Source organism: Anolis carolinensis, chromosome X (assembly GCF_035594765.1).
Source record: "Anolis carolinensis isolate JA03-04 chromosome X, rAnoCar3.1.pri, whole genome shotgun sequence".
In the NCBI taxonomy this organism is placed as follows: Eukaryota; Metazoa; Chordata; class Lepidosauria; order Squamata; family Dactyloidae; genus Anolis; species Anolis carolinensis.
This window is the reverse complement of record NC_085847.1, coordinates 1,821,500-1,846,230: the sequence shown is the minus strand read 5'-3', so window position 1 is coordinate 1,846,230 and position 24,731 is coordinate 1,821,500. Positions and strand designations below refer to the sequence as shown.

Genomic DNA, 24,731 nt, shown 5'->3' with positions numbered 1-24,731 from the left:
CACAGGTTCAGCCTCAGAGGAAGGCCATGGCAAACTTCTGATGAAGAAGCCTTGCAAAAACAATTCCACTTGAAGGCGCATACCTTCGTTATCTCCTCTTTTAGCCTGAAATGTGCTGGTAGTGTAAAGACCCACCCTTACGACCAGTTGGCAGTTAGAAGGGTCACATCTAGCAGACATGTTGGAGAGTCATGGTGTTTTTTAAAGGTTCAGGGCTTCTTTTGAGTTGTCCCGGGCCTGTTTTGCCCATTTGGTGCCTTTTAAAGGTTGTTCAGGACCTCTTTAGGGTTGTCCAGGGCCTGTTTTGCCCATTTGTAACCTTTTAAAGGTTTTCCAGGACCCGTTTTGCCCATTTGGTGCCTTTTAAAGGTTATCCAGAGCCCGTTTTGCACACTTGGTGCCTTTTAAAGCTTGTTCGGGGCCTCTTTAGGGTTTTCCAGGGCCTGTTTTGCACACTTGGTGCCTTTTAAAGCTTGTTCGGGGCCTCTTTAGGGTTTTCCAGGGCCTGTTTTGCCAATTTGGTGCCATATAAAGGTTGTTCAGAGCCTCTTTAGGGTGGTCCAGGGCTTGTTTTGCCCATTGGGCACCTTTTAAAGCTTGTTTAGGGCATTCTTAGGGTTGTCCAGGGCCCGTTTTGACCATTGGGTGCCACCTGAATATTTTTTTAAAAAATGCGAACGAGACCAAAGCTTTGCTAAATTTTAGTAAAATTTATTTACACCAATGCATCATATTTACATTTATATAATACTGATTCAAAGGGGGGGGGAGCAAAAACAAAACCATGATACGGCAGAAGAATACACTGGGAAAATAAGGAAACACACAATCAGGGTGGCGAGGCTGGATTATCATTGTCGAACACAGAACAGCGGGATGTCAACAATGGATACTTTGCCCTTTCCGCCCTCAAATTTGTCTCCCCTGGACCTGTGCCGGCATTTCTGGCAAAATAAAGCCCTAAGCTAAACCAGTTTTTCACGTCAGTTCTAAGTCGGCAGAGCACTCTTCCTCCAAAGGTGCGCTGCGGCACAATTCGTAAGAGGGAAAACAAAACACAGAAAACATTGCCTTGTAACTCTGAATGCATTTTCGGACAGCCAGTGATTGGAAGAAGCTGATACCCATCAGGTATATTCAGAAAAGATTGCCTCCCAAAGAAGAAATCCTATTTTCCATGTAATATCTCCAGTTGTGTTGGCCTCTCTGTCGTCCCTCATGGGCGACCGGAGATTCGTGGCCATATGGAGGGCTTCTCTAGAGGCCTGCTCCCCAATGTATGCCCTCCACGGAATGGGCGAACCTTAGACTGTTGGGATGGCACCATCCCATTTTCCTGCCTGTTATCTGCCTAGCCCTAAAAAACACCTTCTGATCAGAAGACGACCCAGAAAGGCATGCTACTCCTGCTCTGCCTATGATCAACAAAGCAAGAGAGCCAAAACTTCACACCTAACCATGGAACACAACATTGCTTTGAGGGGGTTCAAGAGGAAGGAATGCCACCCTCCTGGGGCATCTCAGTGCCACGACCGCCCTCCAGAGTTTGTTTGTCTCGTAAGATCAGGGAAACATACGCAAGAAGAGCGGCCCCAAAGAACTTGCCTGTTTAATGGGCTTGGAAATGCATGTAAACAAAGCCTAAGCTGAGAAAGATCAGGATTCGGCTGTAGTGTGCCAACCTAGAACAGGCCAAGGAAAGAGCAGCTGCCCCCTAGAACCCTGAGAGAGCATGAACAGCAAACTGGAAGGCATGCGGAGAACAAGCCAGCCTGTCTCATCAGCACGTCGATCTGGAAGGTTAACCACCAAACTGGGAATGGAAAGAAAAGTGGTGGCGAGTGGGAAAGACTGTTTCTTCCTGGAAGCGGCCTTCAAATGACTTATGGAAGACTTCCCTGACCTGGATGTCTCACTCCAAATCCATGAGAAGAAAGTTAGCTCTGAACTGGGTGTAGAACTCTTTCCCTATTCTTCCCCTGAGGTTTTGTTTATGCTCAGGAACACACTGACTTTGTTAACAGAGATATATCTGTACTACAAGAATAGGAGGAGCATCAGCAGCTTTGGACGGCTGCTATACTGGAAGTGCAATTCATTTCCCAAGGACAAACATAAGGATATCTTTTTGCTTCGGCAGGTTGCGTCGAAGCAGAGAGACTCTGCTTCCCTTTCAACCTTTCCTGCAACTGGCAAGGGAAAAAATCACTTGTTTCAATCGACACCTTTATCCCTGAGGGCATCTCCAAAGGAGTGTTTCCTTGCTAATGCGAACATACTGTTTTGATGCCTCGGTTCCCCTTGTTCCAACCTGTTGGGGTACTAAACTCGAGCCAGATTACTGGCTCACCCACCTCAAACAGTCTGCACTTTCCGATCAGAGACAAAAAACTAAACCAGGGCTGCCAAACTCATTCTCACCAAGGGCTACGTCAACCTTATGGTTGCCTTCAAAAAGTGGTTCGTGAGACGCTCATGCCATGAAACTAACAGCCCTGTCCGTTGTACATGTCCGTTGGCCAAAAGGGATGTCAGGATGCTGCAAGAATATATGAACTAGCCAAAGTCAATTGCCCTGAGGTGGGAGAAGGTGGGCTCTGGTATGTGGGAAAAGGAAGGCACCATGTGCCAGGGCTTTTGGGTTATTGATGATATTGTAGCTAAGGCCCTATATAGTTGGGCAGTAATGCTAGATTCTTGCATTCCGAACAAATAGTAAGGGTTCTTTGCTCCAACTGTGTTGCTATGGGTTTCGTCTTTGCTTGAAAGAACATGCCAACACACACAGGGGCTGAAGATGCCAGACATGTTCGCCCCACCAGCAAAATAGACATCTTATTTTATTTATTTATTATTCAAACTTGAGTAATGATAAATCTATTTGCCTCCAAGGAACTGGGAAGGCTTCTTTTCAATGTTTGATGTTTTGTTTTATATCTGATAATAACAGGTTTTTTAATTTAATTTTAGTTGTGAAGTCATAATTTGTTTTTATATCTTGGGTTGTCAATTTTTGTTATTATGTTGTTGTGTTTGGGCATTTAATGTTTGCCTGTTAGGTTTGGAATCCACCCTGAGTCTCTCCAGGGAGATAGGGCGGAATATAAATAATAATAATAATTATTATTATTATTATGAAGAATGTTTGCCTTTTATGTTTGGAATCCACCCTGAGTCCCTCTGGGGAGATAGGGTGGAATATAAATAATAATAATTACTATTATTATGAATGTTTACCTTTTGTGTTTGGAATTCCCCCTGAGTCCCTCCAGGAAGTTAGGGTGGAATATTAATAATAATAATAATAATAATAATAATAATAATAATAATAATAATAATAATAGCCTTTTGTGTTTGGAATCCGCCCTGAGTCCCTCCGGGGAGATAGGGTGGAATATAAATAAAGATTATGATGATGATGGTTATTATTATTACATCTTTATAGTTCAAAATACAAGAATCTAGCACTACTTCCCATCTATATAGGGCCTTAGCTACAATGTCATAAATCACCCAAAAGTCCTGGCGCCTTCCCTTTCCACATACCAGAGCCCACCTTCTGCCATCTCAGGGCAATTGACTTTTATGTAAAACAGCAATGTATGTGTGTATACACTCTATATTACTTGTAGAAGATGTACTTTTGCTTTTGTCTCCTTGGATGTACTTTTATTCCAAATAATACAGTTCGAAGTAACTTACTCTCAAAGTTGTAGAAATTATATCCCAGTTACATCTTCTGCAATATAGAGTGTATACGTACATACATTGTTGTTCTACATTGATACAGATATCTGTACATTATCCAATTGACTTTGATGGCTGGTTGATATGTTCTTGCAGCATCCTGTCTTTTTTCACCTATTGTGTATATTTTATTATTGGTTTTTGTTTTTGTCCTTTGATGTTTTATATTTTATCATTGCTTGTATTTTGATTTTGCTGTAAGCCGCCCCGAGTCCCCTTCGGGGGAGGTGGAGGCGGGATATAAATAAACATCATCATCATTATTATTATTATTATTATTATTATTATTATTATTATTATTATTATTATTGTTATTATTATTATGAGGGCTATCCAGAAAGTTCATTACGTTTTGGAATTAAAAATAAACAAAGTATAGGAGAAAACATTTACCATATTCAGTTGAAAGCCAGACCCAAATACTAGTTCTCACCATAGTCCCCATTGAAATCTAGGCAGTTATCATAGCGATAAAAGTGTTTGGAAAGCCCTCCCCCCCCAACATTCCTGCCTGGCTTGCATCCTGAACCAGGCTGGCTTCCCTTCCCTCAGCTGTCAAGTGCTGAGCTCAGCTTTCCGCACAATCTTCCTGGATCGCTCTTTTGTTTTGCAGATGCTTGCAAGGAAGGTGCTCTTCTAAGGTTTTGCAAGAAGCACACCTTTCCTGTCCCAAAAAACCTTCCTTGCAAGCATTTGCAAAACAAAAGAGCTGATCGCAGCACATGACAGCTGAGGGAAGGGAAGCCAGCCTGGTTCAGGACACAAGCCAGGTGGGAATGTTGGGGGGGGGGGGGCTTTTCAAACACTTTTATCGCTATGATAACTGCCTAGATTTCAATGGGGACTATGGTGAGAACTAGTATTTGGGTCTGGCTTTCAACTGAATATGGTAAATGTTTTCTCCTATACTTTGTTTATTTTTAATTCCAAAACGTAATGAACTTTCTGGATAACCCTCGTATCCTGTCCTCCCTTTAGGCCCACGACCATGTGCTCAATGTCAGGGCTGATAGCTGCATGGCATGAGTGGTCATGACAGACTGTATTGCTCTGGCATTGGAAGCCTTGCGGGCCAGATTCGGCTCGTGGGCCTTGTGTTTGACACATGCAGACTAAACTAAACAAAGCCCAGTCTCCGTAGCTTGGGATCTGGCTTGTACTACAACCTCCACCATCCCCGGAAAGATGGCAGCTAGGAAGAACCAAACATGGGATGATACAGCTCAGGAAAACACGGAAGTCAGTGAACTGTAAAAGTGGGGGGCGGAGGAAGCCCACAAATCCAAAGTTCTTGCCGCAAGCGGCGAAAGGGCACCAAAACCGCCCAGTCTTGAAAAACAAAAAGATCGAAGACGAGACTTCGGTACAGATTCTTTGTCAACAGAGATGGTAAGAGAAACAAGAGGACTATAGAGGACGGTTCCCGGTCCTCAAAGCGGGAACAAAGGCTTGCAATGGAAGGCCGGAAGACCCGAGGCAGACAGGGCCGAGAGCGGACTACCTTGCGGCTGCCTTGGAAGACAAGGAGGAAGGACAACCATGCTGTTCCCATCCCTCCGGTTCTTACGTCAAGTATGCAAATAGAAAGAGAGCAACATTCCCCGTTGTGGGCCGGTGCCATTCCATACAAGCCGCCGGAGGGGGACAACCGTATCTAGTTATGGAAGAGAACACAATCGGTATTAATTTGCCCCATTGAACAGAATCAGAAATTCAACGGTACATAAAAATCATTTATATATCTATATATATATATCTATATATATGCATTGATAGCTCTATATGTTCCGACATATATGCACACACACATATGAATATATATAGACCCCCTATATATTCATTCATATCCATGAACAGATATATGTCCACATGTAGAGGAGCCGAGTCTTTAAAAAATATTACAGTACCAGTGATTCTTGTTATCTACATCTTTACAGCCTCTCGTCGAGCTGCGTGGAAAAATTTCAGGAAATAAGGATTTAATTTACATTAAAAAATACTCCTTTTTCTTTTCTTTTTTACAGTTGTAAAGGAAGATTCTCGAAGGGTTAAAAATAATGCGGGTGGGGGTGGTATCGTCGCGGCTGGGAATAGCCAGCACCGGCTATTGAGAGTCGTGGGAGTTGGTCTGCTCTTCGATGACTTGTTTCACAATCTCGGCCAGTTTGAGCCGGTCCACTTTGTCCGTGAAGCCTCGGCCTACAAGGCAAGAGAGGCGCTTGGGTTAGTTTCCGAACGGGTGGAAAAGCAGGGAAACCGTACCTTTCGAAAGGCTCTTTCAACTATGTCTTACTGCTTTCATATTGATAATACGATCACACCCCACTCTGAGACTGGGAAGAGGGCAGGATATAAGCACATGAGGAAATGACGGACTGGACTGAAACTTATTGGATCCAGCTTTCTCCAAAGTGGTACAGTGTTCCCGCACTACTTCGCGGTTCGCTTTTCATGCCCTCACTGTTTTGCGGTTGTTTAATAAACACACACACATACATATATATATATATATATATATATATATATATATATATATAAATAAAAGAGTGATGGCATCACGGCAGTGGACAAAACAACAAAAGTAAACACCCCACAACCTCGAAAATTGACAGCACAACCCCTCATCCATGCCTCTAGGTTGATACAACAAAAAGAAAAGAAAAATAAAGTCCTAATTAGAGGGAGAGGAATAATTGTTTTTATCCAATTGCTGCCAGTTAGAAGGCTAAGCTCCGCTCACTTGGTCTCCTAGCAACCCACTCAGCCCAGGGGACCCTTTACCTTAACTACCACCAATTCCTCAATACTTTATTTCCCATACCACCATACTTCGCCACAGCAACGCGTGGCCGGGCACAGCTAGTATATATATAAAAATGTAATGTGCATTTTTCCCATGGAGTAAACAACAAGACCACTGAACCAAATTGCACCAAATTTGGCCACAAAAAACATAGTCATCCAATCTACGTCTTTCAATTAAAAAAACCTAAAGAAATAAAGTCCAAATAACAGAAAACAACCAATTGATTACCACGCATGCGCAGAGGCACCCCGGGAACTGAAACAACGACATTACCCAGAGGACCTCGTAGCTGTGCGCGGAGCCTAACGCTACTTTTAAAATACATTGCCATGGTGAAATAGCCTTGTAGCTTCAAATCCAGGCTGCTTCCTAATCAGAGGGATCGTAACCACCAGACTACCCACAGTAATGCGTGGCTGGGCACAGCTAGTAATAGTATAAATCATCAAATAATGTTATAAATCCCTCTTTCTACTTCCTTTCTAAGGAGAAGCCTAAGGAAGGAAGGAAGGAAGGAAGAAGCCAAAGGGAGAGAAAAGGAGGCTGAAGCAGCGTCCCTATATAACATCCAAATATAGCGTCCCTACTTCGCGGATTTTCACTTTGCGGGTGGTCCTGGAACGTAACCCCCGTGATAAGTGAGGGAAGACTGTACAAAAGTGTCCTCTCTCTCTCCTGTGTTTCGTAGTTTCCAGACCCTTGTGCTTACCATTCCAGCTAAAGGTCTGGAGCGTATCTCGTAACAATTTACACTCCCGGTTATACTTCCAGGCTTCCTGCATCACTTCGTTCAGCTTCTCGTCTTCGTTCTCGCCTGTTTCGGAACAGAGACAGAAGTCACAGGAGCAGTCCTCACAAGTTACATCCTTGAAGAAGGTTGGTCATCTGTCAAGGGTGCTTTGCCTGGCAGAAGGGAGTTGGACTGGATGCTCCTTGGGGTCTCTTTCAACTCCAGCATCCTTTAGTCCAATTTTTCACCATTAACCATGGCTAAGACATCAAAATGCCTTTTCTAAAAAAGGTCTGGTGCTCCCTTTGCCCAGGAGCTCAGCTATCCCTCCCTTTCCTCCCCAATAAAAGCAATATGTTTAAGTTTGGCGACCTTTACCAGCCTGCGGCAGGATGCACTGGGCGATGACGTCGCGGAGCTTCTCCAGCGCCACGTTGGAGTCCTCGCTGCTGTTCTCCGGGTCGTGGATGTAGACGCTGTCTTTGGGCTTCGTCCTGGAAGGAGGCGGAGAGGAACCTTGAATCTTTTTGGTTCAAAATCCCCTCTTTCCCTGAATCTAATGCTCACCTTTTTTGGGCCCGGTATAGTCATCTTAGTGCTAAGCCAAAGGGGAAGCTGCTTCAGGAGCACATGGTGCTCTTTTTGACTGACATCACCTCTAATTAAATGGTCATGGATCAATGCTTTGCCATCCTGGGATGTGTAGTTTTGGTCAGGCATCAGCATTCTTTAGCAGAGAAGACTCATAGAACTACATCCCCCGTGATTCCATAGCAATTAAAATGTATTTATTCTCGAGCAGAGATGCACCCCAAGGTTCCCCTTTGCAGCGTGCATTAGAAAGTACTTGACTGTCTGAATGCTTTTACCCCAGGAGTTTCCGCTTGCGCAGGATCGGGTTGTTGACGGAATGGAGGGGCTTGAGGCTGACTTTGAGGTCCTGGATCCTCATGTTGGCCAGCTGCTCGGCGTGCGCCTGCTGGATCCCCGCCACCATCGCCTAGTTGGGGAGAGAAAACCCAATGTTACATTTCCAGGTTGAAAATCATTGCACACCAGAACTCATAGGAAGGAGGAGAGGAAGGAAGAGGCGGCTGCCTCTGAAATCTCTGAAAAGCAAAATCTTGGCAGGAACACTTGGATGGGCATCCCAGGTTCCTTCGAGTGGTCACCTGTGAAATCCGCACATATGGATGTGCGCATTTCACAGTGACAATGAAGAAGAGGTTTTCTGAGCACTGCTAGAATCCCATTCCTTTATGCTAAGATTGCCATATATCCTTGGCATTGGACCATGACACTCAAAGGCCCAATTCAGCCAGTGATGGAAACCCCTCTCCTTCCCTGAGACCTAAAAAAGCCACTTGGATCAGAGAGAGATAATAATAATAATAATGATAATTTGGATCACAACCTCAGCTGCTGCAAGATGATCGTGCAGACAGACTACAAGCAGAGGCATAATACTGTTGCTCAAATGATCCATTGGAACGTGTGCCACAAATACCATCTGCCTGTGACAAAGAACTGATGGAATCACAAGCCTGAAAAAGTTATAGAAAATGAACACATCAAACTACTCTGGGACTTCCGAATCCAGACTGACAAGAGTTTTGGAGCACAATACTTCTGACCTCATGATAGTATTAAAAAACGAAGCATGGATCATTGATGTTGCAATCCCAGACAACAGCAGGATTGACGAGAAGCAACTGAAAAAGCTGACATGATACGAGGATTTAAAGATCGAACTGCAAAGACTCTGGCACAAGCCAGTAAAGGTGGTCCCAGTGGTGAGTGCATGAAGACCTTGGCACTGAACTTAAAACACAATTGGCGCTGACAAAGTTACCATCGGTCAGCTGCAAAAGGCCACCGTACTTGGATCTGCACACATTATTTGCCGATCCATCACACAGTCCTAGACACTTGGGAAGTGTCCAACGTGTGAACCAACACAACACCCAGCATAGTTATCTTGTTTGCTGTGTATCTAATAATAATAATAATAATAATAATTTATTGTATCCTACTACCATCTCCCCAAAGGGACTTGGGGTGGCTTACACAAGGCACAAGCTCCAACAACAACCCAACCTGGCGAAAGGCAGGCCCCATCCTTCCTCAAAGCTTAGACTAAGCAAAGAAAATGAAACAGTACGAACCTTGTCCATCATGAGCTGTGCCGAGGGCAAGACGTTATCCAAAGCCTCGGTGGAGTTCAGCCAGGGATGGTCCAAGACGCCTTCGATGGTCAGTCGCTCCTCGGGCTTGACCTTCAGTAGCCTAAGAGGTGAGCAACAACAAGGAAAACCCATCACAAACCCATCCATTAGAATGACCTCTGCTTTTTGTTCCAACATATACAACCTCTAAGACACATTGAGATCAATGCTGCATTTGGCTCCATCTCTTCCTACTTTTCTTTGCCAGTGTGGAACGTGATTTATTTATCTCCTATGAAGAGGCAGCATCCATTCCTGCTGCCCAATCACCAAATGGTTCCTCCTAATTTTTAGAAAAATCTTGGAATGTGGCCTGGCCACCAATACCTGTAATTCTTGCTCCCAAAATGCTGAGGGTCTGCTAGCGAATAGGCAGAGGCCTCTCCAACCCTCCGGGAAGTGGGCAGCCCTTGGGGCCAAAGCCCGTATAGCTCTAGGATGGGCAGATCAGAGCAACACACCCATCAGAGCTCAGTGCAGGTCAGTTCTGCTTTCTCATATCATTAAAATGATGTATTGGTTCCTCTTCCTCATGACAAGTAACGTCTAACCTTTCACACCTGATCCATGATCAAGGCTTGCTTATCTCATGGTCTGAACCCCTTCTGTTTAAAGGGCAAACCCAGAAGGCTGGGATCAATACATAGTAGTAGTAGTAGTAGTAGTAGTAATAATATACAGATCCCAAATGTAGACTCTGCAAGGAAACAGATGAAACACTAGATCACATCCTCAGCTGCTGCAAGAAGGTCGCACAGACAGACTACAAGCAGAGGCATAACACCGTTGCTCAGATGATTTATTGGAACTTGTGCCATAAATACCATCTGCCTGCGACAAAGAACTGGTGGGATCACAAGCCAGAAAAAGTTACAGAGAATGAGCGTGTCAAGCTACTCTGGGACTTCCAAATTCAGACAGAGTTTTGGAGCACAAGACTCCTAACCTCACGATTGTGTTAAAAAACAAAGTATGGATTGTCGATGTAGCAATTCCAGGTGACGGCAGGATTGAGGAGAAACAACTGGAAAAGCTGACATGATATGAGGATTTAAAGATCGAATTACAAAGACTCTGGCACAAGCCAATCAAGGTGGTCCCAGTGGTGATTGGCACAATGGGTGCACTGCCTAAAGTCCTTGGCCTGCACTTAAACACAGTCGGCGCTGACAAAATTACCACCTGCCAGTTGCAGAAGGCCACCTTACTGGGATCTGCACACATTATTCGCCGATACATCACACAGTCCTAGATACTTGGCAAGTGTCCGACGTGTGATCCAACACAACAGCCAGCAGAGTGTCTGCTGTGGACTCATCTTGTTATGTTTCAAATAATAATAATAATAATAATAATAGGGAAGTGTCCGACGTGTGATCCAACACAACAGCCAGCAGAGTGTCTGCTGTGGACTCATCTTGTTATGTTTCAAATAATAATAATAATAGGGAAGTGTCCGACATGTGATCCAATACAACAGCCAGCAGAGTGGCTGCTGTGGACTCATCTTGTTATGTTTCAAATAATAATAATAATAATAATAATAGGGAAGTGTCCGACGTGTGATCCAACACAACAGCCAGCAGAGTGTCTGCTGTGGACTCATCTTGTTATGTTTCAAATAATAATAATAATAGGGAAGTGTCCGACATGTGATCCAATACAACAGCCAGCAGAGTGGCTGCTGTGGACTCATCTTGTTATGTTTCAAATAATAATAATAATAATAATAATAGGGAAGTGTCCGACGTGTGATCCAACACAACAGCCAGCAGAGTGTCTGCTGTGGACTCATCTTATGTTTCAAATAATAATAATAATAGGGAAGTGTCCGACATGTGATCCAATACAACAGCCAGCAGAGTGGCTGCTGTGGACTCATCTTGTTATGTTTCAAATAATAATAATAATAATAATAATAATAATAATAATAATAATAGGGAAGTGTCCGACGTGTGATCCAATACAACAGCCAGCAGTGTCTGCTGTGGACTCAAGATATCTTGTGTTTCAAATAATAATATTAATTATTATTATTATTATTATTATTATTATTATTATTATTATTTCTGTCCCGCCGCCATCTCCCAAAAGGGACTCAGGCGGCTTACAAGCACTCGTAATGTAACAACACACACGGTGCAATAAATTCAGATACATCAATATCGAAGGAAAACATAATTTACATCATCAATGCATAAAACAATACAATAAAATCAATCAACCCTAAAATATCAACATGCAATATCCTCCGGAAAGATGGCTCTCAACTCCCAGAATCCCTCAACATTGGCCTTTGTGGAAGTCGGGAGTCCAAAGCGCCCCAAAGGCGGAGAGCACTGATCGAAAGGCGTCACCTAAACATACAGGGATCCAGTATTGATATAAGGTGACGTACTTGCGCACAATGTCTTTTGCCATTTCAGAGATCTGGCTCCACTCTTCTTCGGGAAACTCAAAGCTCCCCGTCATGATCTTCTTCCGCATGTCCTTGGGAATCGTCCGGCTGTGGTGCTTGGAGTAGAAAGGTGGGTAGCCACAAAGCATCACGTAGATAATGACGCCCAAGGACCATAAATCACAGCTCTAGAGGGAAGGACAAAGAGTATAAGCTGAGTATACTCAAATATAAGCCGAAGCACCGAATGTTACCACTAAAAACTGGGAAAACTTAATGACTCGAGTATAAGCCGAGGGTGGGAAATGCAGCAGCTACGGGTCAATTTAAAAAGTAAAAATAGATACCAATAAAATGACATTAATTGAAGCATCAGTAGGTGAAAAGTTTTGGAATATTTACATAAAACTGTAATTTAAGATAAGACTGTCCAACTCTGATTAAATCAATATTCTAACCTTCTTTAATGTAAATGTGTTTACGTATCGTTCCGATAATAGAGTAAAATAATAAGTGCAATAATAACAATAGTAACAGAGTAAAATAATAAATGCATTAGTAACAATAATAAATAGAGTAAAATAATACAGTAGAGTCTCACTTATCCAAGCTTCACTTATCCAAGCCATTTTTGTAGTCAATGTTTTTAATATATCATGATATTTTGGTGCTAAATTCGTAAATACAGTAATTACTACATAGCATTACTGCGTATTGAACTACTTTTTCTGTCGAATTTGTTGTATAACATGATGTTTTGGTGCTTAATTTGTAAAATCATAACCTCATTTGATGTTTAATAGGCTTTTCCTTAATCCCTCCTTATTATCCAAGATATTCGCTTATCCAAGCTTCTGCCAGCCCGTTTAGTTTGGATAAATGAGACTCTATTGTAGTAACAGAGTAAAATAATAAATGCATTAGTAACAATAATAAATAGAGTAAAATAATAAATGCAATAATAGTAATAGAGTAAAATAATAAATGCAATAATAGAGTAAATAAATGTAATAATAATAATAGAGTAAAATAATAAATGTACAGAAGAGTCTCACTTATCCAAGCTAAACAGGCCGGCAGAAGCTTGGATAAGCGAATATCTTGGATAATAAGGAGGGATTAAGGAAAAGCCTATTTAACATCAAATTAGGTTATGATTTTACAAATTAAGCACCAAAACATCATGTTTTACAACAAATTTGACAGAAAAAGCAGTTCAATACGCATTAATGTTATGTTGTAATTACTGCATTTATGAATTTATCACCAAAATATCACGATGTATTGAAAACATTGACTACAAAAATGCGTTGAATAATCCAGAACGTTGGATAAGCGAGTGTTGGGTAAGTGAGACTCTACTGTATTAGTAACAATAATAGAGTAAAATAATAAATGCAATAATAATAGTAATAGAGTAAAATAATAAATGCAATAATAATAGTAATAGAGTAAAATAATGAATGCAATAATAGAGTAAATAAATGTAATAATAATAGAGTAAAATAATAAATCTATTAGTAACAATAACAGAGTATAATAATAATAATAATAATACAGAAAATATATAAATGTATGATGGACCTGCAACTAACTTAGCACACAGAACCCCCATGACCAACTCAACATATTGGAGGGGTTTGAGGGGAACTGACCTTCCTTTCTGGGAGTTGTAGTTCACCTACATCTGGAGATACACTTAATACTTTGCTTCTCTTAACTTAAAAAAGGCCCCTTCTGCCCTCTTGTGGCTACAATGTGAAATTCTGCCAGGATCCATCTCAGGGGTCCCCAAACTAAGGCCCGGGGGCCGGATGCGGCCCTCCAAGGTCATTTACCTGGCCCCAGCCCTCAGTTTTATAATATAATATTTTTATATCAGTTTTAATAATATAATATAATGTATATACATATAATATTGATAATAATCTTATGTTATACAATATAATACTAATAGTAATACCATATAATAATATTAATTATATGTTATAAATTACATATTATATAATAGTATAGTGGTATAGTTCAATATAGTAATATATAATGCTAATATTGTGTTATGCTAATAATATAATATATTGTATGTACATACAGCTGCTCTGAGTCCCCTTCGGGGTGAGAAGGGTGGGATATAAATGTAGTACAGTAGAGTCTCACTTATCCAACATAAACGGGCCGGCAGAACGTTGGATAAGCGAATATGTTGGATAATAAGGAGGGATTAAGGAAAAGCCTATTAAACATCAAATTAGGTTATGATTTTACAAATTAAGCACCAAAACATCATGTTCAACAACAAATTTGACAGAAAAAGTAGTTCAGTACGCAGTAATACTATGTAGTAATTACTGTATTTACGAATTTAGCACCAAAATATCACAATGTATTGAAAACATTGACTACAAAAATGCGTTGGATAATCCAGAACGTTGGATAAGCGAGTGTTGGATAAGTGAGACTCTACTGTAAATAAATGCAGTAAATAAATAATTAATTTTAGGCTCGGCCAAAGTCTGAAATGACTTGAAGGCACACAACAACAACAACAACAATCCTAATTAACTTGACTATCTCATTGGCCAGTAGCAGGCCTACACTTTCCATTGAAATCCTAATAAGTTTATGTTGGTTGAAATTGTTTTCATTTTTAAATATTGTATTCTTTCGTCGTTGTTGTTGCTGCACTACAAATAAGACATGTGCAGTATGCATAGGAATTTGTTTGTTTGTTTGTTTGTTTTTTCAAATGATAATTCGGCCCCTCAACAGTCTGAAGGATTGTGGACCGGCCCTCTGCTTAAAAAGTTTGGGGACCCCTGATCCATCTCAATCCATTTCAGTGTTGTTGGGATGGGAAAAATACCTTACATAGGTGTAGAACGTACCTTATTATATGTGTAGGGTGTTGGTGAGGTAGGGATGATGCCGGACTTTTCCTTCTGATGCCTTCTCTGTGCCTCGAGTACCTTGACAGGACGGAAGGGAAAGAAAGGTGAATCTCCAAAATCTCTGCAATGGCATTCAAAATAGAGAAACCATACCAATGAAGTAAGATTTCAGCTTCAGGACAGGAGGCAAAGCGATGTTCTAGAGCTAGCTCTGGAAGGAGAGAAGAACGGGAAGAACGGACCTGGTAGGCCCTCATCTCTTACCTGAGGTGCAACATAATATGGAGTAAACTGTGGCGTCATCAGGTCTCCCTGGTCCACCTTGGCAAAGCCAAAGTCACAGAGCTTCACCGGAGCATCCTGAAGCAGAAAGGAGGAGAGACACCAGAAGTTAGTTGAAATAATCATCATAATAATAATACTGTATATACTTGAGTATAAGCCAACCCGAATATAAGCCGAGGCACCTGATTTTACCACAAAAAAACTGGGAAAACATTGACTCCAGTATAAGCCGAGGGTGGTAAATTTCAGAAATAAAAATAGATACCAATAAAATTACATTAATTGAGGCATCAGTAGGTTAAATGCTTTTGAACATTTACATCAAGCTCAAATTTAAGATAAGACTGTCCAACTCTGATCAAATCATTATTCTCATCTTCTTCAATGTAAATGTACTTATGTATCCTTTTAATAATAATAGAGTAAAATAATACATGTAATAATAATAATAATAAATACAGTAAAATAATAAATGCAATAATAATAAGATCAGAGTGAAATAATAAATGTATCAATAATAATAAAAATAGAGTAAAATAAATGTAATAGTAGCAACAATAGAGAAAAATAATAAATGTAATACAGTAGAGTCTCACTTAACCAACGTTCTAGATTATCCAACGCATTTTTGTAGTCAATGTTTTCAATACATCGTGATATTTTGGTGCTAAATTCGTAAATACAGTAATTACTACATAGCATTACTGCGTATTGAACTACTTTTTCTGTCCAATTTGTTGTATTACATGATGTTTTGGTGCTTAATTTGTAAAATCATAACCTAATTTGATGTTTAATAGGCTTTGCCTTAATCCCTCCTTATTATCCAACATATTTGCTTATCCAACATTCTGCCAGCCCTGCCATGTTGGATAAGTGAGACTCTACTGTAATACCAATAATAATAGAGAAAAATAATAAATGTACCATATATTCTCAAGTATAAGCTGACCCAAATATAAGCCAACCAGGACCCTCACCCGAGTATAAGCCCAGGGGGGCTTTTTCAGTCTTAAAAAGAGGGCTGAAAAACTAGGCTTATACTCGAGTATTATTTTATTATTGTGTCCTGTTTCCATCTCCCTAAAGGGTCTCGGGGCAGCTTACATACGACACAAAGTGCCTGAAACAGAGCATAAAATAAACACACAGTACACAACAACAAAGTAAAACACATAGCCTATAATTTATTTATTCATTTACAGAAACAAAGCTGTTTGTTTGAGGCGGGATCATCCCTCCTCCTCCTCCACTTCCAGAAAGGAGTAATTTTTAAAAAGCCAGAAATCCAAGAATCAAAAGCAGATTTGTTTTCCTCACGTAATAGTCGCACCTCCCATTTTTTGATGGAAAAAAAAAGGGGAGGGAAGTGCGACTAGTATGTGATGAAATAAAATATTCCAAAAACTCTTGGTTAAAAGGCTGAAGGTTATGTTGTTGGATGGATAGCGGGATGTGAGTGTGTCTTGGAAGCTGGCCAACAGTACAAGAGGCTAGCAAAGTCTACCTTTCACCTCCTGATTTAGCCATGTTGCATCTTACCAAAGAATTATCCTTGAAAAGCAGGTTCTCGGGCTTGAGGTCTCGATGCGCAATGTTCAACGAATGACAGTGTTGCAAAGCCAAAGCTATCTGGAAAGAGGGCACAAGGAAGTCAGAAGAGCAGGCGAATGAGGAAGCAGCCAATCTTCCTGTCAACTACACATCATGTTCTTTGCAAAATGCCGAAAGAAAGGCCTGCAACACAGTTGACCCCGACTCCTGCTTTGCTTCCGGGCCCAAAGTGTTAATCCGGCTCACAAAGTCCCGTGGCTGCATCACAACACAGCCCTTTCTGTGACGGACTTAAGTGATTATGCGCGGTGCAAACCCCGACATAGTTCTGGGCAAGGCTTCAACAACGAAGGCAGGTAGGCCGATTAAAGACATTCGGGCATGGCGGCGGCTGCGAAGGTCGCAAAAACAAGACACTGAAACCAGTGTGATCGAGGTGACCCCAACACTAGTATTATAGTACAACAACAGAAACCAAAATGCCCATTGGTTTTAGTGAGATCTATAGGGATATTTCCATCACCGTAACATGAAACAAGTCATGCCTGGATCCGTTGTTACTCTCACTTATATTATATTATATTGTTACATGGAACTGGGATGTTTCTCCATCCAAAGCCAATCTGGGCTTGCCTGTTTTGTGACTTGGCTTGCTTGCTTCTCCGTAAAGTGCCGGTGTTGGCTGATTCGGTGGAAGAGTTCACCTCCTTCCATCATCTCCATTACAATGAGGAGCCGGGCCCTGTTTTAAAGACATTCCAATTTGTTAAATGAATGAATGAATGAAAGGAAGGAAAACCCAAGATGTAAATCAAAAGTAATGCTATCGCACACACACACATGACATCCCAGCAAGCGGGGCCAGGAGATTGCGTTGTATACACTAACTTGGCACACAAAACCCCCATAACCTGCAAAAAAATACTAGAGGAATTTATAGGAGTTGTAGTTCTCCTACATCCAGAGCGCACTACGAACCCAAACAATGATGGATCTGGACCACACTTGGAATACATACCCAATAGGCCCAAATTTGAATACTGGTCTGTTTTGAGGGGAATTGGCCAGGACATTTTGGAGTTGTAGGTCCTGGGATGTATAGTTCACCTGCAATCAATGAGCACTCTGAACTCCACCAAAGATGGAATTGGACCAAGCTTGGCACACAGAGCCCGTATGACCAGCAAAAAATAATGGAGGTCTTTGGGGAAAATTCAACTTGATTTTTGGGAGTTGTAGTTCACCTATGTCGAGAGGGCACTGTGAACCCAACACCGATGCATCTGGACCAAACTTGGCACACAGACCTGATATGTTGAAATTTGATTACTGGAGGGGTTTGCGGGACAGACAGGGACTGACCATCCTTTTTGGAAGTTGTATTTCACCCACAACTTGGAAACTGTGACCTTCACCAATGATGGAGCTGGACCAAACTTGGCACACAAAACCCCCACAACTGACTCTGCCTACTGGAGCGGTTGGAGGGGACAGGCTCTTTGTTGGAAGTTATAGTTCACCCTATAGCCAGAGAGCACAGTGAACCCCATCCAAAGCAGACTTGCCCAACATCACAAACTTTAAGCACTGATGGAGTTTCTTGGGGTTTACCTGCCATGATGTGAGTTGTAGTTCACCCACAACCTTATGCATTTTGTGCAATTACAAAAATGACTTTTTCAAATAACCCGTGCAATGCCAGGTACCCAAGCTGGTAAATAATATCGCTGACACTGATACTTAAAATAAACGAGAATATAAATTATAATTAAGTATTTGCAAATACCCAAGAAGGCACCTTTGGAGAAGATCATTTTTTGGTACCTGAATACATGAATCAATGTAGATTGTTGTACATGAAAAAAATAAGACATTCCCTGGAAATAAGCCCTGATGTGTCTCATGAAGACAAAATTAATTTTCAGGGAAATAGGGGCATGTGAGAAATGCCATGCGTCTTTTATAATGGGAAATTCAGGCTAACACTTCAATACAGCTTCATTGAGGCTTGAGCAGGGTTATGCCTTGCAGTCAGAATTAGGAAAATCGTAGGATTCTGGGATGTGTAGTCCAAACAACATTTCCCAGCTCCGAGCAGGCCAAAAACTCCCTTAATGACACCCAGACCAGCTAGAAGACAGGAAAAAGTCCACATGCTCCGAACTCAATGAAAAGGAACACGCACCAAAGCAGGGATGAAAGGAATGACAACACACGCTGGAAAAACGGTATGGGATAACCCAAAAAGTGGCCTGAAACACGCAGCCAAAATCCTATGTCGAGCATGGAAAAGGCATTGCTCCATCAAAGCCGCTACCCGCAGCCCTACCTTGGACTGGACTCGTGAGGGAACTGCACACTGTTAGCGTAGACTTCGATTATCTGGACAATGTTGGGATGCATGGCACACATCATGTGAAGCCGGACCTAGTGAGGAAGGGAAAAAGAGTGACCGTGGCCCACGCAGACTACAGTGTTTTTTTCACACACACCCATTTTAGGGTGTGAAAAATTGTTTTTTCTTTTCTTCGCATAATAGTCGCACCCCCATTTGAGGCTGTGTTGCTGTGAGTTTACCGGACTGTCTGGCCATGTTCCAGAAGCATTCTCTCCTGACGTTTCACCCACATCTATGGCGGGCATCCTCAGAGGTTGTGAGGTCTGTTGGAAACTAGGCATGCGGGACATATATATATATATATATACAGTAGAGTCTCACTTATCCAAGACTCGCTTATCCAAGTTTCTGGATTATCCAAGCCATTTTTGTAGTCAATGTTTTCAATATACAGTAGTCTCACTTATCCAAGATAAACAGGCCGGCAGAACGTTGGATAAGTGAATATGTTGGATAATAAGGAGGGAATAAAGAAAAGCCTATTAAACATCAAATGAGGTTATGATTTTACAAATTAAGCACCAAAACATCATGTTATACAACAAATTTGACAGAAAAAGTAGTTCAATATGCAGTAATGCTATGTAGTAATTACTGTATTTACAAATTTAGCACCAACATATCACGATGTATTGAAAACATTGACTACAAAAATGCGCTGGATAATCCAGAACATTGGATAAGCGAGTGTTGGATAAGTGAGACTCTACTGTAACCCATACAACCCGGAAAACACACAACAACCTAACAATTAAAACAGTTAACACCTCCCAACAAAGTATTCCCCCAGGCTGGAAGCAGCCAGGCTTTGAAGCTCAAAGTGTGACTATTATGCAGTGAAATATGGTTGTTTTTTTGCCTGTTTTTGCAAGGCTTGCTCCCCTATCAGGGAGCTACACCTTGGAGTCTCTTGAATGGACTTTGTCCGTTGTTGCAGAATAACAACACACAAGGCCAGCTAAGTGATAAACCGCTTCCCAAGCATGACGTACCTCATTTCTAGCTTTGGGGCGGTCAAGAAGGATTTTCAGCGCAAACCGTTCTTGAGACGACTTTTTCATGCAGACCCTGTCCGGACGGCAGGAGACGATGTCGGTTAACTAAGCAACTTAGCAGCTTGCAAATCAATGCAGTCAACAAAGAAAATCATTAGAACGCCTCCCCAATTGACTCCTGCATCAAGCTCCCTATTGCTGCCTGGACACAGTTTGCTAAGAAGTTCCTCTTCCGTAGGATCTAAAAGCCTGTGCTGCCAAATCCCAGACGGAGCCAGGGGCGTCCAGTGATGGAAAACAACACTTGGAAACCATGTACAGCAGTGATTCCCAAAGTGGGCGCTGCAACGATCCAGGGGGGCGGGGCCAGGGGAGAGGGCGGGGCCTCTTCCCAAGAGTGTGAGACAGGGCTGAGAATCTATACCTCTCCTGAGGGGCTTGTTGGGACACAGAGGGAGGAGCTAGGGAAGGGGGCAGGGCCTCCTTCCAAGAGCGCGAGACAGGGCTGAGCCTCTATACCTCTCCCGAGAGGCCTTTTAGGACTAAAGGGTGGGGGTGGGGGCGGGGCCTCCTTCCAAGAGCCTGAGACAGGGCTGAGCCTCTATACCTCTCCCGAGAGGCCTTTTAGGACTAAAGGGCGGGGCTAGGGGCGCGGCTTCTTCCCAAGAGCCTGAGACAGGGCTGAGCCTCTATACCTCTCCCGAGAGGCCTTTTAGGACTAAAGGGCGGGGCTAGGGGCGCGGCTTCTTCCCAAGAGCCTGAGACAGGGCTGAGCCTCTATACCTCTCCCGAGAGGCCTTTTAGGACTAAAGGGCGGGGCTAGGGGCGCGGCTTCTTCCCAAGAGCCTGAGATAGGGCTGAGCCTCTATACCTCTCCCGAGAGGCCTTTTAGGACTAAAGGGTGGGGGCGGGGCCTCCTTCCAAGAGCCTGAGACAGGGCTGAGCCTCTATACCTCTCCCGAGAGGCCTTTTAGGACTAAAGGGTGGGGGCGGGGCCTCTTCCCAAGAGCACGAGACAGGGCTGAGCCTCTATATACCTCCCAAGGCGCTTGTTAGAACATGGGGGCGGGGTATAGAGGTTCATCCCTGTCAGGCACTTGGGAAGAGGCCCCGCCCCCTCCTCTAGCCCCGCCCCCTGTGTCCTGGCAGGCGCCGCAGGACAGGGATAGAAGCTCAGCCCTGCCCCAGAGCTCATAACTCCATCCCAGCCCTGGCCGCCCATTTGTGGCCCCGCCCACCTCCCCCTCCCAGCCCGGCATCTTGGACTAGGGAGAGGCTCAGCCCTGCTCTCTTAATCAGGAGCCACGCCCACCCCTCTAAACCACGCCCCCTTTCCAGGGGGCACTGAGTAATATTTTTTCTGGAAAGGGGGCGGCAGGCCAAATAAAGTTTGGGAACCACTGATATACAGTATTCCCAGCTGTGAGAATATCCCGAAGTCTGGATGCTCAGGGGGCATTCTGGGTGCTCCAGTCCAAGAAATTCACTTTGCAATGCTCCACTCGAAGCACAGCCGGCAGTTTTCAGATGTTCTCACTGCTTCGGTTCTTTGAAGCCTCTCACCTGGATACAAAATCAACCCAATCGCTGAAACCAAGTCGACATTCTCTGACAATTTGAGAAGAAATTCAACGAGCTGGGAAAGAGCCGCCTCCCTTTCTTTCTTTCTAGACCGTGACCTGCCATAAAGGGACTTTTGTTGAGATGTCTCGCTCGGTTCCTATGAGTTTACTCATGAGGCTGAACAAAAGACTGGGCTCGCAGTGTTGTTTTCTCTCCCGAGGAGGACAAAAATGTGTCATCCTGTACAAAAGGCAGCGTTTGGCTAAGCAAACCCAAAGGCCGTGAAAGTAAGCTGTCTAGAGGCCTAGCCCTAGCTCAAAGCAAGAAGAGGGCAAAGCAGAGGTTCTTACCTGACTGGGCCACTGATGCCAGCTCCCAACTTCTGAGTCCAGTTAATGTGGTATTCTTCCAAAATAGACGTTTCCTTTTTTCCAACCAAAAAAAAAAAAGACAAAGAAAAATACTTCACCTTCTCTGGAACAATACTTTAATACGGCTTATTTCCTGGGGGTGTCTTATTTTTGTCATATACAACAATCCAATTTTCTTCTAATACAGGCGTGTCAGCTCCTTCCGGAACATCCTCATAATATTATGTCAATACTATTCTTTATTTATATTTAAGCATAACATTGGAGCCCCCGATGGCACAGCGTGTTGAAGCACTGAGCTGCTGAACTTGCGGGCCAAAAGGTCGCAGCTTCAAATCCGGGGAGCGGAGTGAGCACCCGCTGTTAGCCCCAGCTTCTGCCAACCTAGTGGTTCGAAAACAAGCAAATGTGAGTAGATCAATAGGTACCGCTCCGGCGGGAAGGTAACGGTGCTCCATGCAGTCATGCCAGCCACATGACCTTGGAGGTGTCTACAGACAACGCCGGCTCTTTGGCTTAGAAATGGAGATGAGCACCAACCCCCAGAGTCGGACACGACTGGACTCAATGTCGGGAAAACCTTGACCTACCTAATTATAATATTACTACAGTAGAGTCTCACTTATCCAAGCTAAACAGGCCGGCAGAAGCTTGGATAACCGAATATCTTGGATAATAAGGAGGGATTAAGGAAAAGCCTATTAAACATCAAATTAGGTTATGATTTTACAAATTAAGCACCAAAACATCATGTTTTACAACAAATTTGACAGAAAAAGTAGTTCAATACGCAGTAATGTTATGTTGTAATTACTGTATTTACGAATTTAGCACCAAAATATCACAATATATTGAAAACATTGACTACAAAAATGGCTTGGATTATCCAGAGGCTTGGATAAGCGAGGCTTGGATAAGTGAGACTCTACTGTACTATCATTATTACTATCACTGTTACTATCATTATTACTATCCTTGGGTTGCCATGAGTTTTCCAGGCTCTATGGCCATGTTCCAGGAGCAATCCCTTCTGACGTTTCGCCCACATCTATGGCAGGCATCCTCAGAGGTTGTGAGGTCTGTTGGAAACTCGGCAAGAGGGGTTTATATATCCGCAGAATGATGTCCAGGGTGGGGGAAAGAACTCTTCTCTGCTTGAAGCAAGTGTGAATGCTGCAACTGGCCTTAGCGTTGAATGGCCTTGCAACAAAGGATTCCTCCAGGCAGGAAGCAGCCAGGCTTTGAAGCTGCAAGGCTAATCAAGGTGGCAATGGCAACATTCACACTTGCCTCCAACAGACCAGAGTTTTCTCCCACCCTGGACATTATTCGACAGATACATAAACCCCACTTGCCTAGTTTCCAACAGACCTCACAACCTGTGAGGATGCCTGCCATAGATGTGGGTGAAACGTCAGGAGAGAATGCTTCTGGAACATGGCCATACAGCCATGAAACTCAGCAAACCAGTGATTCTGGCCATGAAAGCCTTTGACAACACATTTATTATTATTACTATTACAGTAGAGTCTCACTTATCCAACATGAACGGGCCGGCAGAATGTTGGATAAGTGAATATGTTGGATAATAAGGCGGGATTAGGGAAAAGCCTATTAAACATCAAATTAGGTTATGATTTTACAAATTAAGCACCAAAACATCATGTTATACAACAAATTTGACAGAAAAGGTAGTTCAATACGCAGTAATGCTATGTAGTAATTACTGTATTTACAAATTTAGCACCAAAATATCACGATGTTTTAAAAGCATTGACTACAAAAATGTGTTGGATAATCCAGAACATTGGATAAGTGAGTGTTGGATAAGTGAGACTCTACTGTATTATTATTATTATTTGAAACACAACAAGATGAGCCCACAGCAGACACTCTGCTGGCTGTTGTATTGGATCACACGTCGGACACTTCCCAAGTTGTTGTTGTTGTTATTATTTTATTGTAAGACACAGCAAACAAGATAGGTATGCTGGATTTCATATCACAAAATCACAAGTCGAACACTTCCCAAGCGTTTAGGACTGTGTGATGTATTTTCGGATGATGCGTGCAGATCCCAGTAGGGTGACCTTTTGCAGTTGACAGATCATAATTTTGTCAATGTCTATTGTTTCCAAATGCTGGCTGAGATCTTTTGGCACGGCACCCAGTGTGCCCATCACCACCGGGACCACCTGCACTGGTTTCTGCCAGAGTCTTTGAAGTTCAATCTTGAGGTCCTGTTATTATTATTATTTTACAATTCAGTATGTCCATTGTGTGTTGCAAAGGGCGTACTTTTGGCAAATGTGCCTGCCTGGCTGACAATCTTAACTGGGACTTATTGTTGTGGTAGGGATTACATGATGAGCGCCCTGAAGAAAAGTCCCGCCAGGGCTTATTTTCTGGTTAGGTCTTATTTTCAGGGTAACGGGATATGAAAGATGGCTGCTTATCATCCTAACAACTCAATTCTATTTGCATCTTAATACAGGAGCCAGTGGGGTAATCATTTAAGAGCTGGATCAATACAAGATTGGAGTTCGGAAACCTTTGGCCCATTCACACTCTCTCAGCCACAAAAGATGCTAAGTACAAGCCTCCTTACCAAGAACGACACAACTTCCAGGCTGTTTTGGCCTGGAAGTTGAACCCAGGACACGTCTCCAAGAGATGACCGTGAGCCTTAAAGTGAGTCGGGAACCATTTCACAGAGTTCAGTACTAATATCACAACTTTGGGGTGTTTTGCTGAGCGCAAACGTTTGCTCT

The 24,731-nt window shown here is 42.7% G+C and overlaps 1 protein-coding gene across 2 annotated transcripts in view; it reads right to left on the bottom strand.

The window, feature by feature from the left end:
- Positions 1–690: 690 nt before the first annotated feature.
- The window catches only part of mapkapk5 (MAPK activated protein kinase 5), a 29,297-nt gene continuing 5,256 nt past the window's right edge, over positions 691–24,731 (bottom strand). The window contains exons 2-14 of one of the 2 annotated variants that reach the window (XM_003225101.4): positions 21,940–22,013; positions 20,024–20,099; positions 18,963–19,060; positions 17,267–17,375; positions 16,622–16,711; positions 15,059–15,154; positions 14,792–14,872; positions 11,907–12,094; positions 9,449–9,569; positions 8,153–8,283; positions 7,662–7,777; positions 7,263–7,367; positions 691–5,946 (exon numbers count right to left, since the gene is read on the bottom strand). In XM_003225101.4, coding sequence (XP_003225149.1) covers positions 5,852–5,946; positions 7,263–7,367; positions 7,662–7,777; positions 8,153–8,283; positions 9,449–9,569; positions 11,907–12,094; positions 14,792–14,872; positions 15,059–15,154; positions 16,622–16,711; positions 17,267–17,375; positions 18,963–19,060; positions 20,024–20,099; positions 21,940–22,013 — 1,380 coding nt within the window. In that variant the 3' untranslated portion in view covers positions 691–5,851. Of the gene's footprint in view, positions 5,947–7,262; positions 7,368–7,655; positions 7,778–8,152; positions 8,284–9,448; positions 9,570–11,906; positions 12,095–14,791; positions 14,873–15,058; positions 15,155–16,621; positions 16,712–17,266; positions 17,376–18,962; positions 19,061–20,023; positions 20,100–21,939; positions 22,014–24,731 lie in introns of both variants that reach the window. The other variant, XM_008117329.3, reaches the window with a different exon arrangement.